General features: G+C 34.2%; 1 protein-coding gene across 4 annotated transcripts in view; it reads left to right on the top strand.

Moving 5' to 3' along the window:
- AK9 (adenylate kinase 9) overlaps window positions 1-15,913 on the top strand; it is a 59,495-nt gene that overhangs the window by 9,675 nt on the left and 33,907 nt on the right. For all 4 annotated transcript variants that reach the window (XM_027747849.2, XM_039379819.1, XM_027747845.2 and 1 more), the window contains 10 exons: window positions 1,309-1,421; window positions 3,082-3,273; window positions 3,954-4,079; window positions 6,239-6,313; window positions 7,698-7,799; window positions 9,445-9,584; window positions 9,667-9,847; window positions 10,206-10,350; window positions 12,731-12,864; window positions 13,531-13,687. In XM_027747849.2, coding sequence (XP_027603650.2) covers window positions 1,309-1,421; window positions 3,082-3,273; window positions 3,954-4,079; window positions 6,239-6,313; window positions 7,698-7,799; window positions 9,445-9,584; window positions 9,667-9,847; window positions 10,206-10,350; window positions 12,731-12,864; window positions 13,531-13,687 — 1,365 coding nt within the window. The remainder of the gene's footprint in view (window positions 1-1,308; window positions 1,422-3,081; window positions 3,274-3,953; window positions 4,080-6,238; window positions 6,314-7,697; window positions 7,800-9,444; window positions 9,585-9,666; window positions 9,848-10,205; window positions 10,351-12,730; window positions 12,865-13,530; window positions 13,688-15,913) is intronic.

Below are 15,913 nucleotides of genomic sequence, written 5' to 3'. Positions count from 1 at the left end.
GCAGATTACTCAGAGCATCCAAGAAGGAGGCTGTTCTGCCAGGCCTAGCCAGAAGGCTGTGATGCTGGCACACCAAACCTGGTTAGGCTCCTGTTCTTTTGCCTTGCTCTAAGATCTCTTCCCCTGGCACAAATTTTAATGCTTCTCTTCAAGGTGGCTCCTTATCCCCTCAAAAGTTTCTTGGTAATCCCCTGGTTGCTATTTGATCTGGTTGATGGTTGCCATAGCTATACCTCATCATTGTTAGTCTCCCCACATTATTGGTTTGGGAGCAAACACTCTGTCAGAGAACAAACAGTTTCCCATGTTACACTCCCATTCTCATCACATCAGCTATTGTTGTCTGGGATGTGTTGGTAAGCAGACACTGTGCAGACTCTTCACACCTACCAGTTAGAATTCGCTAAAGGTATTGACAACTTAGAATCCAGGATTTTAAGTTCCTAGAGGAATGACTGTATATTATGCTCTCTCTTGCTTATCCTTTTCTATAAATTTTGCATCTATGGATAGTAGCTCCCCAAAGAAGGAGGAGTCTTCACTCCTAGTACCTCTTGCAAAGACTGCTATGTTTTTGTGCTGCCCAGACTTGCATTTAAATGTTAGCACATAAAATTCTAAGCATGCACCATTTCTCTAAGGGAATATTATCATTATTTGGCTAAAAAAAATCCACCCAATTCTTTTTAGTCTCTCCTTCTGACCTTATAAATATTGATTTTCTTGCTGTAACAGTAGTTCTTGCTGCACCAGATGCAGCCATTAGTAGTTACAGTACTATCCTAGGAACTTGAAGCCACAATTTCGTCTGTGGGGCTGAGCACTGTAATAATACTAGGAAAAAAAGTACTGTGCTTGTCATATATAGCCAATGTCTGCTTGCCAAACAGGACTCAGCATTGTGAATCCTGAGTGAACAGATGCTTACCAAGTTAGGTGCCTCTGCGTGCATACCATGTGCACAGTGCTTCCTTTTGAGAGGCACGAGTGTGGTTCAGACTCCCTCCCTTGTCCATAGAAGCAAAGACCTTCCAAGGTTGTATAAAGCAGGTGATCTGAGTATGATCTTTAACGTCCTCATAATTCTTGAGTTAACAAATTTTGGGAGTACTCTATAAAGTTGAAAACAACACACTTTTCTGTATTTCATCGGAAGTAGACATGGGTGCACAATTTTTTTTAGTAGTGTTATATCATGTACATGGTTTAAAATTGTGCCACTAAATGTATTGTTTAAAGACAAGTAAAACTAGCCTTATGTTTGACATAAGCTTCTAAAAAATATGTTTCATAAAATGTATTTGTCAGGTTATGTTCTCAGTGGATTTCCTTCTCTCTCGGAGGAATACATGACTGTTTCACAGCAAATAGAGAAAATAAAGAATCTAAAATTAAAACCGGATTTCCTGATTAACATTAAGGTAATGTCATCTTCATTAACTTGCTAATAATTTTCTTAATTATTAGTAGACTCATGTGCCGCGTATGCCAAAAGATCATATTTTCCTCTGTGCACTTGAGTATAGTATTTTTTGAGGAGCGATAAATTGTTCTCTTTTATATTGGAATGGAATTTCACTATTTTATTCCATTATAAGCATTGCTCAGGTAAAATAATGAACATTTCCTAAAACTTGAGCAGCAGTTACAGTCTTTGCACCTCTACCGATTAGAAGATAGAGGTTTTCAAGAAAAGGAAATTCTGAGTAACATGATTATTATGGGATTTTGGATAAATGTACGTCCACCATCCACATATTGCAGGAAAAAATTTCCCACATATGGAAGTTAGAAAGCAAATTGTTTTATTTTTCACTCACTAATTGTGAAACTACTTCTTATTCATTATTCATTCATCTTGTTTACAAATCTCAATTTGTAGTGGGACATACCAGATATTTTACAGAAGTGATTCTGATATAACCAAAGAACCATAAATTGTTGGAAGTGTAGGATTAAGAGGACTTTCTCATTTTAACCTAAAAGAATGGACTTGCTTTCTACTTCCATATTAGTAAAAAAACAAGGCAACAGGGACTCTTCAGACATCAGGCTGACTGCTTTGGCCAAACATCACTAACCTGTCTTATTAGTCAGAATGGGATAACCATGCCCAAACTGCCCACTGGGAAAGGCCCTAGGCCTGTGCCATTCTCCAGACTGTGCCCAGCTATTCACTGGGGAGGATACTAGCTGGCCCCTACCAAACTGCCAGATTCCATGCAGATAAAATAACAGTATGTATAGTCATGAACAAAGTTTCAGACCCTTCTTCTTGTAATGTTTTATTTATTATCAACTAGATTATTTCTCTCTTTTACTTTGAATGTGCAGAATGAGCTACTGAGGTAGCTCTGAATAGTCAGCCTCTGGTCTTGTGGTCCATTCTCATTGGGATTTTGATTCTGGTTGTCATATCTATGTGTTTTTTCAGATGCTAAGCTTCAGGGTATGGATCTATTCTATGACTTTGCAGATTTAACTGCATGTTTGTTTTAATCCTGTACTTTTAAAACTTAATTTGCTTGAATATGCATAGTAAAAAATTGTGAATGCCTACTTCAAACCTTTTTTCTGTGGTCGTGGAAAGATCTTAAAATATTAGAGAAACATATTTTTGTGCTGCTTTTCAGAAAGTCAGTCTTTGTTTTAATACCAAGTAGTGAGAAATCCCAGTTCTTGAGAATATGTGCTGTATAGTTTCATATGCAACAGTACAAATGGATATACTAACTACACTGGAAAGAAAAATGTAATTCTTGACTTCTTGTAGTAACATCATCATCTTCTCCTCTGAGAAAAAGACTGAGACGAAATGTGCATTAAAAATCCTTGTCCCAAAGTTGAATGAATAATTTTGCCTTTGATTTCAGTTTATTCAAGCTGCTTTCACAGATATGTCAGAAATGTAACTATTTTCATTAGATTAAAAGGAACAGAAGAATGGAGATTCTAGATAACTCTGGGAATAATAAAATACTGTTATTAGTAGACCAATTTAGAGAAATTTTGTCTCTCCGAGAAAAAGATGTTATAGCAGGACAATAAACACATGATTTCTTTTTACTTATTCCTTGCTAGTATCCAGACTCTGACTTATGCCAAAGAATATCAGGACAAAGGCAACACCCTGATTCAGGGCAGGTATATCAGAGGAGCCAGTGGGATCCTAAAGTTACTGAGAAGCATAAGAAAGAGAAAAATCAGCATGAAGAAGAGGATGAAGAAGAGGAGCAGGAAGAGGAAAAAGAAGAAAAAGGAGGGGAAAAAGAGGTAAATATTGCTAATTTCTAAACAATGCAAAGTATAATTTAGACAAAGCAGAACAAATTCTGATACTCTAAAATATCACTACACTACATTATGAATTAATTTTGCTCAACTTTTACCTTAATTCCATTTCTGTTCTGCTTTAAGAGATGTGAGATAATACTTAAATGGTAGGTTTCAATGACAGCAAGTGCTGATGATTGTGTAGCTTAACCTGGATTCAGTCTTTAACACAGAAGTCACTGAACTGTTCCTTGCCATAAGTTAAGAGAGTGCATCAGGAGGAAAAAGGTGACTCTCCATTGCCTGTTTTTGATCTAGGCAAATAAAAGAGTTCTTAAATTTTGTTTATTGTAACAAGTTTTACTGGTATTTGCAGGACACTAGCTCATTTTCTGGTTTTGGTATTACATTACTACAAATGAATTTTTTTTTTTCATGATGGTATTAATTTTGAATTCAGGTTGAATTTTTATAAGAGTGGCCAGAGACTTATCAATGCAAGTTCTAGGCACATTACTTTCCATTTGTGGTAACTATACATCATCAGGAAAGGATCATGGTCAGCAATCACTGGACTGATACTCATTGCCATACTCTGCAAAGCTACTTTATTTACCTTTGAGTGAAGACAAAAATTATTTCAATATATTATTTCTGTATCTTTAAATTTTGTTCTGCAGACTGCAGAAGATCTACATAAGAAAGCAGAATCTTTTCATCAATTAGTGCAGAGACCTGAAGATATTCTTGAAAATGCAGAGAAAAGAGTTGGAACATATAAGGATATAATGCTTCATCCTCTAGAAGTAAGAAAAAACAAAGTACTATGATTGTGCATAACAGAAGATTTCTAAAACTATCTTGCACTGTTTTAATTGGACTTTTTAGTTTGAGATTTGTTGTATGGAGGTGGTCATGCTACAGCATATCCCCAAATTCTGGAATGCATTCTGAAATCAATGATACAAAGTTGTCGTCTGTCAGTGAGGTTTGCACTCTGGGATCAAGATCAAGTTTGAGTTTTAAAAGTTGAGTTTTAAAAGGGAAACCATACCTACCACCACAGACGCTTTCTGAGTCTAGTAAGTGAAGAATTTGAAGACTCCAGTGTTTCATCACAGTTACCAGAGTCCATTCCAGAATGCAATCCCATAAGTAATCTGCCCTTTACATCCATTGCCTTCCACTCCAATAGATTCCCTTCCTCACCTGCTTCATTGTCTGCAGATCCATATACACAGTAATTATCCCATCAGTTTGCTTTGTTGCCTCTTTCATTTCTGCAGCTATGACACTGTTTTTTCCTTTCCCTGTTGTGTTCAGGAAGGTGGATGTACTATGTGTCTTTTTTTTTTTTTTTTTTCAATTAAAAAAAAAACAGAACAGGTCCAAAGCAATAATTTGTTCTTTTATTTTTTTTCCCCTATCTCCTGGTATAAGCAACTGCAAAATCCTCATGTTTGATGCCCACTTGACAATTACTGATTATGCCCTTCGATTTCCCTATGGATTATTTAATCCTATAGATAAAATTGTGTAAAACTGGTATAACCCTCATCGCTAGAGTAACAAACTTGTTACTGCTGTGAAGGGGAAAACAAAAGATGTGATATCTTTAATCATTACACAGTCTCACATGGATTTCTCTTGATCAAACTAATGGAAAGTTGTTTAGAATAAATTACCATAGGATGTATACGAAACTTCAACAGGTTCAACACATTCCACTAGTTGGTAGGTCTTACTTAGGCTTCGCTAGTGGTGAATGTATTACTGAAGATGTTTAGTGGTGCACTAATATGTTAAAAGAACACAGGGTTTTGTTATGTTGAGGTTGAGATGATAAACTGGAAATAAAAGCTTTTAGGATGCGCAGTTGGCGCTGAGCTGGGATAGGTTGAATGAACTTTGGAGAACACACTTTGATTGCTTGATGAATTGTTAGGATGCAATTGACTGGAAATAAATGTGAAATACTACAGTGAGGAAGGAAACCTAATGAACAATTAACGTGAAATAATTGGCTAGACCTCAGTACTGCAGACAATCTGCAATCTGTGGGGGTTTAGTTAGTCAAAACTGAGTTAATAAATTAGATGTTATTGTATTAATGCAAATATTATGGATTTATGAATAAGACCATAAGAACATTGTATATTAGAGAAATGCAAACTATTATCTTCTTTGTAGAAGAGTATTAGAAAGAAGTAATTAGTTATGATCTATTTTTACTAAAGATAGGATAGATAATTTAATTTATTGTATAGAAGACAGACTAGATGCCAGGAAATGAACTGTGACCATAAATGTAGTGAAGAACTGGAACAGATTATCTACGAAGTTGTCAAGTCAGCTTCACTAAGCTTTTTCAGGGCTGAGGTTAGACCAACATATGTCAGGAATGGACTGAGTATTCTCAGTCCTCAGACAGAGGCATTAACGATGGACGTGGGAGGTTTGTTTTAGTCTAATGCCTTACTTACTAATGGGAAAATTGAAAATAAGAAAAATAAAATATATTGTTCAAATTTTAAAGAAATTGGGAGTCAGGACCAAAATGAAAACATTGGTCTCATGGCTGGTATTTCCAGGAAATGTGTTATTCACATTGTCATCATTTTCCAGCAAAGAATTAAGGTAGTTAGACAATTAGAAGTTGAACTCATACACAAAATGTTACTGTATCTTGATATTTTTTAGCTCTTTTGCATTTGAGCTAAGACATCTGAGCTTTTTTGTGAACCCATTTTAACTCCAGTTTTGGAACTCTTTCTATATTTGTCTGTCACCAAATAAAAGTTTCTCTCCAGAAGATTTTTTAAGCCATCAGTACAATAAATCTTGATTTTGCTGAAGTCCACAGGAGTCCATCCGTAGATATGTATAGGCACAGAATTAACTTCATTAACTGTAATTATGTGGTTAACAATACTCAATTGATGAGTATGTCTTTGTTCTTAAACAGGAATTGATGGCTGAACAGAATTGTCAATATCTTATTGAAGTGGATGGAAATCAGCAACCATATGATCTCTTTGAGGTAAGTAAACTATGCACCAAGTTAACCTCCACTAGAAAATAATTTCTCAATTCTGTGGATTGTTTTCCTGTCAGCAGAATTTTAAGTTGTTTAAAATTTATTAATTTACTATTAGAAAACATGACCTTTGAAATACTTGCTTTCATTGCTCTATTATAAGATTCACTGCACTGCCTTCAGATTTATGTATATGTTACATGAGAATATTTTCAGGAAGGCTACAGACTCTTTTGTATTGTGTCCATCTGGTTTAGCTCTTTTTCGGACGTGTATTAGTGTAAAATATAATGAGAAATTAAAACATTTTCAGTACTATATATCTACAGAACTGGCCTATTTTGTGTTTGTGTCTAAAATAATAACAGAATTTTTATGAATTTTGATATTGTTTTGCAATGTAATAGAAGACACTTCATTCTTGTAACAGTTCTGCTGAGTGCTTGTGTCTATATTTTTAGCTTATAACATAGCAGCTCATTCTCCCTATTCAAAAACCTACAGTGGTAAGTCTTGAAAATAAATAATCTTATCCTCTGCCTCAGAACTAAGAGTTGCTTCAAATCAGAACCTTAAGTATGGGGTTGAAAATTAAGTAGGAGGTCGTCTTTGACAATGTAGAAAGTGAGCTGTTCCTGCATTTTCTCCTCTGTTGTTTGAAACAGATTGTATCAATTATAATTCTGTAAGTACTATTTCAATTTATGCTGAACTTCACTACCAAGACTGGTCCTATGGACAAAAAACCCCAGTAATCTTGCAGGGTTGGGACATAAAATTTCCTCATTTATGATCTCTTTGTGAACGTTGCAACACAAAATTTATAGCAAACGCAATCAAGTTATGTAATGATTCCAGCCATTTTACCTACAAATAAGGTAGAAACAGAAAGAAACAAACAAAGACCTATTATGCAACTATTCCAAACATGACAGAATTGGCTTTTTCATTCCAAGAACACTTGTATTCAGGAAATACTTCATTTAAACTTAATATCATCTGATTCGCATTGGTAGACATCTGTTTTAAATATCTTTTAAAATAAACTACCCAAAGTTGTATTACTTCTGAATGTGCATAATCTGATTTCCTAAAGAGACTTGCCTCTTTTTCAGATTGGAGCTCATCTGAGTAGTTCCACTGATTTGATCCTTCGCAGCCTATTCCTTTAGGAGGCTTGGGATTCACAGCATAATGAGGAGATATAAAGACTTGGCATTTTGCACTGCCTGTATCTACAGAATAGCTTGTTAAAACTATAGACTGGGCCTCAGTATATATGTAACCATTATATAAATAATAAGTTACAATTTTAAATATGGTTTGGGGGCCCTTTCAGAGGACAAAAGCAGTTTTGATTGGTACTGAGTTGGTATTTTCTCTTCAGTCAGTGGTAATTCAACTTCAGTCTATGGATGTTCGAAATGCAGCTCCTATAATTCGACTACAAAGTGAACAAGAAGAAGAAACGCTGGGGGAAAAGAAAAACGTAGGTGGGCTTTTCTGAACTGTGATTGACTGTAATAACTAGATTTTTTTTGATATAAGCTTATATTGTAACATCTTTGCTTCACAGGAGCTAGTTTGTTTTACCGTGCAATAAGGGCATTTTTTAAACCTTGATTTTTTTAGAAATGAGAATTTAAGATAAATCTGGGACTGAAATCCACTTTAAAAGTATGAAAATAAAAAGTCTGTCATTACAAAAAAAAAGTTGAGATGATTATAATAAAATTTTGAACAAAATTATTGTTTTAGCAATTAAGAATTAATTCCTTCCAAGAAAATAAAGAAACTTTAGCCAAAGGAAAACAATCTCAGCAACTGACACTTAGCTCAGTCTTTACTCTTTTCCTGAATGCAAAACAATGTGCTAATAGAAGTCCAGCAACATTCTGCCTAACTGAAATCATTCATTCTATTTCCTGTAATTAATTAGAAAAATGGCAAGTTAGTGCTGAATTTTGCTGAATCATGACAATTATACTTTGTGTCCCTTCCAAATAAAACTGAAAACCAGAAGTCTCTGTATGAATGTCTTCACCTGTATTTAGTTGCACTCATCTTTCCTGCTTCTTAACTAAACTTTGAATATATGAATCATACTCTAACTGGGAGACTCCACCACACATTTTCAGAGAAACATCCCTCCCTTCCTTTTCTGTTTTCTCCATTGCTGACAAATTCACAAGTGAAAGACAGGTCATCTGTATTTATTATTTAGTTGGTTTGTGTGTTTGTTTTAGTTTGTGTGTAAGCTTTTAGTAACCACAGTATTTGGGGCAAGGAGTTCTTCATCTTAGCTGGACATTATATACAGAATTGCTTCCTTCATGTTGCATCTGCAGCCTTTTAGCTCTGTGTCCTCCAGCTGTTGATATGCAGAAGTCAGTCCATACTTTTGTTCTCTACATCTGTCCTCTAATAACTCACTATTTCAGACTTCTGTCCTGCTTTTATGTAGCCATACTGAAGAGTTTCAGTCTACATAATCTTATCCATAGAAGTATGTATTTCAGGATCTATTCCTGAGTAGTCACAGTCAATGAAAATTCATAAATCCTAATTTTCTGTGTAAAACTGCTATTTTACTGCCTGACTTTGTAGATTCTGAAGGTTTTTCTGCAATTCTTCACAGCCAGCGCTTGTCTGTACTATTCTGAATAATTTAGAGTCACCATAACTTTAGGATTCACTCACTATTCACCTTCTATAAAAGGTCTATTAAACTTACTTTATCACATGATATTTCTGCAAATCTAAAATACGTATTTTGACCTTGCTATTCCCCGCCACAGACTTTGGTCCTTTTTTTCATCCCCTTTGGAAGAATTCTTGGCCATTTTCTGCCGTCTTCAATATGTGCCTCATTATAATTTTAAACTTCTGAAAATAATAAGTAAAGGCTACAGAAACTATTTTAAGTACTATTTTTGTTAAATAAACCTGAAAAAATGAAGAATTATATATTCTGAAATATATAATTTTTAAAAAAATATTCTAAAAGGCACGATGTGGTTTTCTTTTTAGGTTTGCATATTTTCCATCAAAATGTTTCAAAAAAATGTAAGAAAAAGGCATATGTAGCTTCAGACAAAAATTACATATGCTGTTATTGCTGTTTTAATAAACAGGATGAACTTTTCCGTGTTCTGTCATCTTACAATCTAATAGCACCCAGATACCGATGGCGTAGAAGCAGATGGGGACAAGCATGTCCTGTGGCTCTAAAGGAAGGTGACATTGTAATGGGAAACCCAGATTTTGCTGTCAGGTCAGCAGAATTTGATACTCAGTTTTCATTTCTATTTAATGAGATAACTGTCCATATCTGTTAGCTTCTCTTCTATTTGAAGTTTTCTAGGTAAAATGTACGTACTGTCATCCCCAGAGGCATTGAAAACATTTATGTTGAATCCACGGCCTTATCTCCTACCACCAATGCCACTTCCTCCTTGCAAAGTATTAGTATTTGGTCCTCCATTCTCTGGAAGAACAACTATTTGTAACCTACTTGCACACAAATATAAAGGAAAGGTAGGTTTATAAATGTCTTATGTAGCAAGGGTATCAGCTGAGGCTTGGGAATCAGTTAAGCACATTCCTATTCCTGTTGTGTTATTAACATACACATTACAAATATATGGATTACAGGGGAAATATCATTTTTCAGAGAAATTCATTTATATGAAAGTAGCTGCATTTCAAAAATACTTTTAGTATTAGAATAATTATTAATTAGCATTAGAATATTATTAATAACTTGTATCTAGGATAATTAAATATAAATGCAAATGAAAAATAACCCTGCACTGGAATTATATGTAAATTTTTATGGATCAGATGTTGTATTTCTTTTCTGTGATATTTGTATTTTTTCAAATAATTTCACTAGGTCCTTGATATGGCCAAACTCATTCAACCCCATATAGAAGAATCAAGAGAAAAAAACACTGAGCAAGTGCAAAGGGATGCAGTAGAAAAGGCTATAACAGCAGTGAAAAATAGGTTGGAATTAGAAGAACAGTCAGGAGAAACAGGTGAACAAAGTGTTCTATGGTCTTTGAAGCTATCTTATTTGATTTAGGTTATTTAACTGAAGCAGTTGCTGTCACTTTACTTAAAAAGTTACAGTTGTTATGGTTCGTGTGCATTAAATATGAACTAAAAGAACACGCAGTGAGGGGGATAGCTTAGTAGAATTCAGTATATATATACATATAAATCCTCTGAATTTGAGGACCATTAGTATTGAGAAAGAGTTTTCTGAGCTCTGAGCTAAAAGAAGAAATTGGTTCTGACTGATACTTTTTGAAAACTTTCCATTTGAATGACTTCCAGTTAAGTTAAATCTCTACAAAATTGAAATTCTCTTCAAGAAAGAAGCTTGTCAGCTAGGCTGATGTGAGTCCACAATCTACAGATTTTACACTCTGGAGCAGCTTCCAAGTATGCTGTCAGAGATGGTACATTCACAAGTCACTCCAGCTCCAGTCACATTTAGACTCCTTAAGCTGCCCAGGTTTTTGCAGATTGAATTCAAAAAATATTTTGAAAAGGTGAAATTGTTAAATTGTTAAATATCTTTAAAACAAAATTTGTGGGTTTTTTTCCCAGGAAATTTAATGGGGACTTTTCAAAATAGTTTTTTTTAAATGAAAATTCTCCACTGAATTAGAATTGCCTTTTCCACTTAGCTCTCGTTATGGTTCAAATGGACAACCAGGCCATTTTGCCTTATTCAAATAAGCAAGGAATCACTATGTTTGACTTTCTTATGGGTTGATACATATCTAACAAGGATTCAGTATATTCCTCTGGTGCTGCAAAACAGAGGCTGACAGTGATGAAAAACCATTGGCCTTGCAATAAGAATAATGATGAGCTATCACACCAAAATTAAAATCATTAACAGTGTCATGTTCCAGATTCTTGGCTATGTAAAGACTTTTCAGGACAGGTATGTGAAATGATATCAGGATTAAAGAGAATTTAATCCTAATTAATAACCTGGGAGAGCTCAGGCAATTTTATTGCAAAACAGAACTACAAACAGATGATGTGTTTTCACTTAAATATCTTTTTATAGCATAAGATTGTTTCAAAATTTTTTAATAGATAAGAATAGGTGCTAATTCACACACAAAAACTAAAGGAAGAGAGGATCTGGATTCAGAAGTAGGAGTATTTGCCACCTGAATATGAGAAACTTAAAAGTATGCTAAGTTTTAACTTGTTGAAATGCTTAAACAAATGAAATATGTTTGTAAACCTATTATGGTTTACAAATAATAGTAGTTTTTGCATACAGAGCAGACTTTTATTTCATCTCAAACAAGATAGGTTGTTAGGTAAATCCAATTAATGAACATTAATGAAATATATAGAGAGGGAGCTAAAATCAAAGTTAAATAAATGTGGATTGTGAGGTAGTTTTGCAAGTTTCTTTGACTTTTTAAAGAAAAACATTTGTTCTTTCAGTGGTATTCTTCCTTTAATTTATGACATCCTGTATCAGAAAAATATACCAAAGGGAGCACTAAAGAAAGATGCAGAACTGCAGAAGTAGAATATAATATCTTTAGCTATGATAACTGTAAAGTCTGCTCCGTTTGGGGTTTGGGCTGCACTGAGGTTTTTTGCAGAATGGAAATTAGTAAGTTATTGTCCCTTACCCAGGGACTTTGTAACTTGGCAAAAATAACCTGATAAATTGTGCATGTAAAAAGTAACAACATAATCATGGAAACATCTTGACATAATCACAGAAAGTAAATATGAGCTTTTTCCCAAATTATACTGTTAGTAGATAATGCAGTTGGCTAAAACAGTTCGTCATCAAATTTTATCAAATTAGTATGTTAACTGTAAAAAGAGTGTTCCTTAAATTTTTTTTTTAAATAATTACAGTTGTCGTGCCAGCCATTAATAACAAAATATGGGTCCAATATAAACGTTTTGTACATCCTAGGTAATGCAGGCTTCTTGATTGTTGAAAATACGCTGCCTTGATCTGTGATTTGTATTGATTTTAAAATTAATCTGGTCAACCTTTTGATTCAGAAATCAAAGAGAAATCAAATCCAGGGAAATTCTCAGGTGCTGCAAGTGCCCGACTGTGATTGTTCTAGTACATAAATGTCATTCTATTCATATTGAAAAAACATTTCACTTAGTGGTAAAAAATACTGAACAGCTAAAATGGTTGAGTTTTTTATCATGAGAGAGCAAACCAAGATCCTAGAACTTATCTTTATGAAACATTTCCTAGAACTGCATTCAGAAGAACTGGTGTTTGATTCTTTCTCATCATAATTGTGTAGTATTGCTTAAAATGACTACTGGGCTGTAGTTATGATTTAACCTTTTATTTGATTCCCATTAATTTGGGAAGTGCTTTAAAAAAATCTGTATTGTTAGGAATATCAGAGATAACTGCTGACCACCCAGAAGTTCAAGCGATGGTAGAAGAAGCTATGAAAAGTGCATCAGTCTCTGAAGCTACACTGTCACCTCAAATATATGCTGAAGTATTGGAGGGAGCTATTGCAGAGGTAAGACTACAAGTACTATATAGCAAAGCATTTTTTTCCTAAGAGCAACTTTTAACAGTTTATACACTATTGATATATGTTCCTAATTTTTCTGTTTGAAATATCAGTTTAGTTTATAACACAATGCCTGGAAGCCTTCATACGACTGAGGAGAAACTGAGCAGGATCATGAAAGACAAATCTATTGAGGACTAGTTTATATATGTGTATATACACACACAAACTGTTTCTGTCTTGCAAAGTACTTGGGCTACAAATTGTTAAAGCCTGGGAGAATTATCTGAGGGATCACTGTATGGTTGCCCTAGTCTTACATTCTTAGTCACTATTAAACAGCTCAACACCAGATACAAGGGTTTAAAAATAATTGTTTATGAAGGTTTATCCAAGAATCTTGAATTGTTTTAAATTTGTTCAATTGTTTGTAACTACTGAAATTGGAATCTAAGTTCTTTATAGCAAGCTTAAAAATCACTATCACACTTATCTCTTTTTGTTTAAAATGCTTTTAATTTTCATTCAGGAAATGTCTTATTTTTTATTGACCTGAAATGACAAAAAGGAAAAATCATAACATTTAGAAAATCATTTTGTGTTGTGCAGTCTTTTTTGTACAGCTGACAGACTTAGTCTTTTTATATCACTGAACCTGACGTTCTGTTACAGCTAATGAAGAAGAACAAAGACAGGTTTCCTGGCGCTCCAGAAAAAGGAGGATGGGTAGTGGATAACTACCCTCTGTCAGTAGATCACTGGTCAGCTTTATCAGAAAAGCAACTCCTACCTGACACTGTTATCTGTCTGAAGCATACAGAAAAAGATGGTTAGTAAATGCATACTAGTGCAATTTAATATTTTCTTTTTTTTTCCATGTTGATATCTGTATATAAAGCACACGAGAAAAACTACTAGTTATGTTCCATTTATAAAGCGTCAGGGATCTAGAGAAGAAATAATTCAGTGAATCAACAAGAGTACCCTAAATTCTTACAATTTGGATTAAGGGAATTACACAGAATTGAAAACCAGAACGCTTTGCAAAAGCAGTAAAGAAAATTCCTCCTATTTATAATCAATTTTCAATTTTCTCCTATTTGCAATCATTAGTAAATACCAGGGGACTCTTGTACTTTCAGATTTTTGCATTCTGTGTCTGGCTGGCCACCAGCTTGCGATGTGGCTCTCTGTCAAATTCCCCTGTGCATTAGTTTCCCTATTTGAAAAATCATGTATGAAATTTCTGTACTTGAGAGAAAAGGGGGAGAGAAACACCTGTATGTAGATGTATCCTGTTCTCCATCCTGAGATCAAAAAAAAAAAAATAACTTCTTACCCAGATTGATACAATAGCTTAGTATCCATGAATTCAGAGGAAGGGATTTTTACTTCATTGTTTCAAGCAGGAAGGAAGGTTGGTATCAGGCATGAATAACTGAACAGATTCATATACTGTTAGAAATTTTGCCTGCCAAATCAGGTCTTAATGGGTTATGGCTGCCTAATTCATACTACAGCACAAGTTTAATTGACCTTTGGGAATGTTTGGTCATTGCCTGTCCAACCCAGTCCATTATCAAAAGGTCTTTCAGTGGCAGAAACTTCCATTCAAGAAAGGCGTGATGGATCTATTCATATGTAGTTCAAGAAAGCTCGGTAACTGCCCAACATTGGAATCAATGCAGAGAGCTTTTCAAAACCTTGTTCCTGGATATAAAAATCAACCTGAGCACATGAAGGTTATACTGTTTACTCAGAACAGATTTCTTATTAAAAAAAAAGGTTTTCAGAAGCATGTCATCTGATCAGCTAATCATTCTCACAACTCAGGTACCATACCTAAAACTACTTAGTCATGTAGCTTTGTGAGATTTCTTAACACCTTAAACATCTTAACTAAAAGTCTTTCAATGTGGTTGGAGCTCATATACAGACTAAATACAGAGTGAATATTTCTATGAGAAAGTTCTAGATTCGGTGTTTGTCAGAAAATTGTATTTGCTATATCTATCATTCAAGACCTCATCTCAGATACTTTCAGAGTGAACTTAAGGGCAAATTACATTTTGATGCCTCATCTCTGCTTCCCAGACATTCCAGGCTGCAGAAGAATACCAAGACTAAATTATCTAAAGGTGGCTTTATGAACTATATTCTTTTAAATTCCTTTCAGTTATCCTCTGTTTTTCAAAAATACATTTAATTGAAAGTATTGGTTTAAAATATAAACCCTTCACACAGAAATGTCATCGCTTCAAATCAACACCAATGTTTCTAACAGTTAAGTGACATCTTTCTCACAGATAAAATTTAGATAAAAACACATTTTATGTTAGTTGCTTATGTAAGATATGGAAGGAACAAGTATGAGTACAGTGAGATAAAAGAGATGATGTCTGCTGTAGCCTTTGGCTAAAAGTGTAGCTTTTTGCTTATGGATACACTTACTTGAATTTAGCTATTTTGTTTCATTTTGTTCAGTTTATTCTTTATTTTTATTTGGGCAATTGTGTTAGCACTTTGTTTGATTCCCACTAATTTCTGTCATTTAAATAACCATGTAGTTGTGGATTTTACATTTTCACAGTATTTGAGTCATTACTTTGTAAGGTATTCCCTGAACTACTCTAAACTGTCTTAAGTGCACTGATGAAAATGAATTTTAGCCACACAGCCATATATCATAAATCTATTTGCTAAGGTAACTGAGTATAGTTCCTAGTAGGAACAGCATATTCTTCATTTCTGTCAACCAGCTGTAGTAGTAGAGGTATGTACATTATTTGTATTTTATTTGAATATTTTTCATTTATTTCTTCATAGTTTTCTTCATACACATGCAAACAAAATAAATGTTGGAGTAACGTGTGATATATATAACGTGTGATAAATAAAGCCTTTCAGTTCTGTCTCCCCTTACAGCCTTCATCATAACCTTCCAGTATCCCAGACTCAGTTTACTAGGTGCTTGAAATTGAAAACAAAGCTCTAAAACCATAGAAATCAACAGTATAACAACATTTCAGCAGTATATATGCCTTTTGTTGACTTT

This window comes from Pipra filicauda, unplaced genomic scaffold, assembly GCF_003945595.2.
Source record: "Pipra filicauda isolate LSUMZ 115617 unplaced genomic scaffold, ASM394559v2 scaffold176_size3548034_pilon, whole genome shotgun sequence".
Taxonomy (NCBI): domain Eukaryota; kingdom Metazoa; phylum Chordata; class Aves; order Passeriformes; family Pipridae; genus Pipra; species Pipra filicauda.
This window is presented reverse-complemented; position numbering and strand designations above follow the sequence as displayed.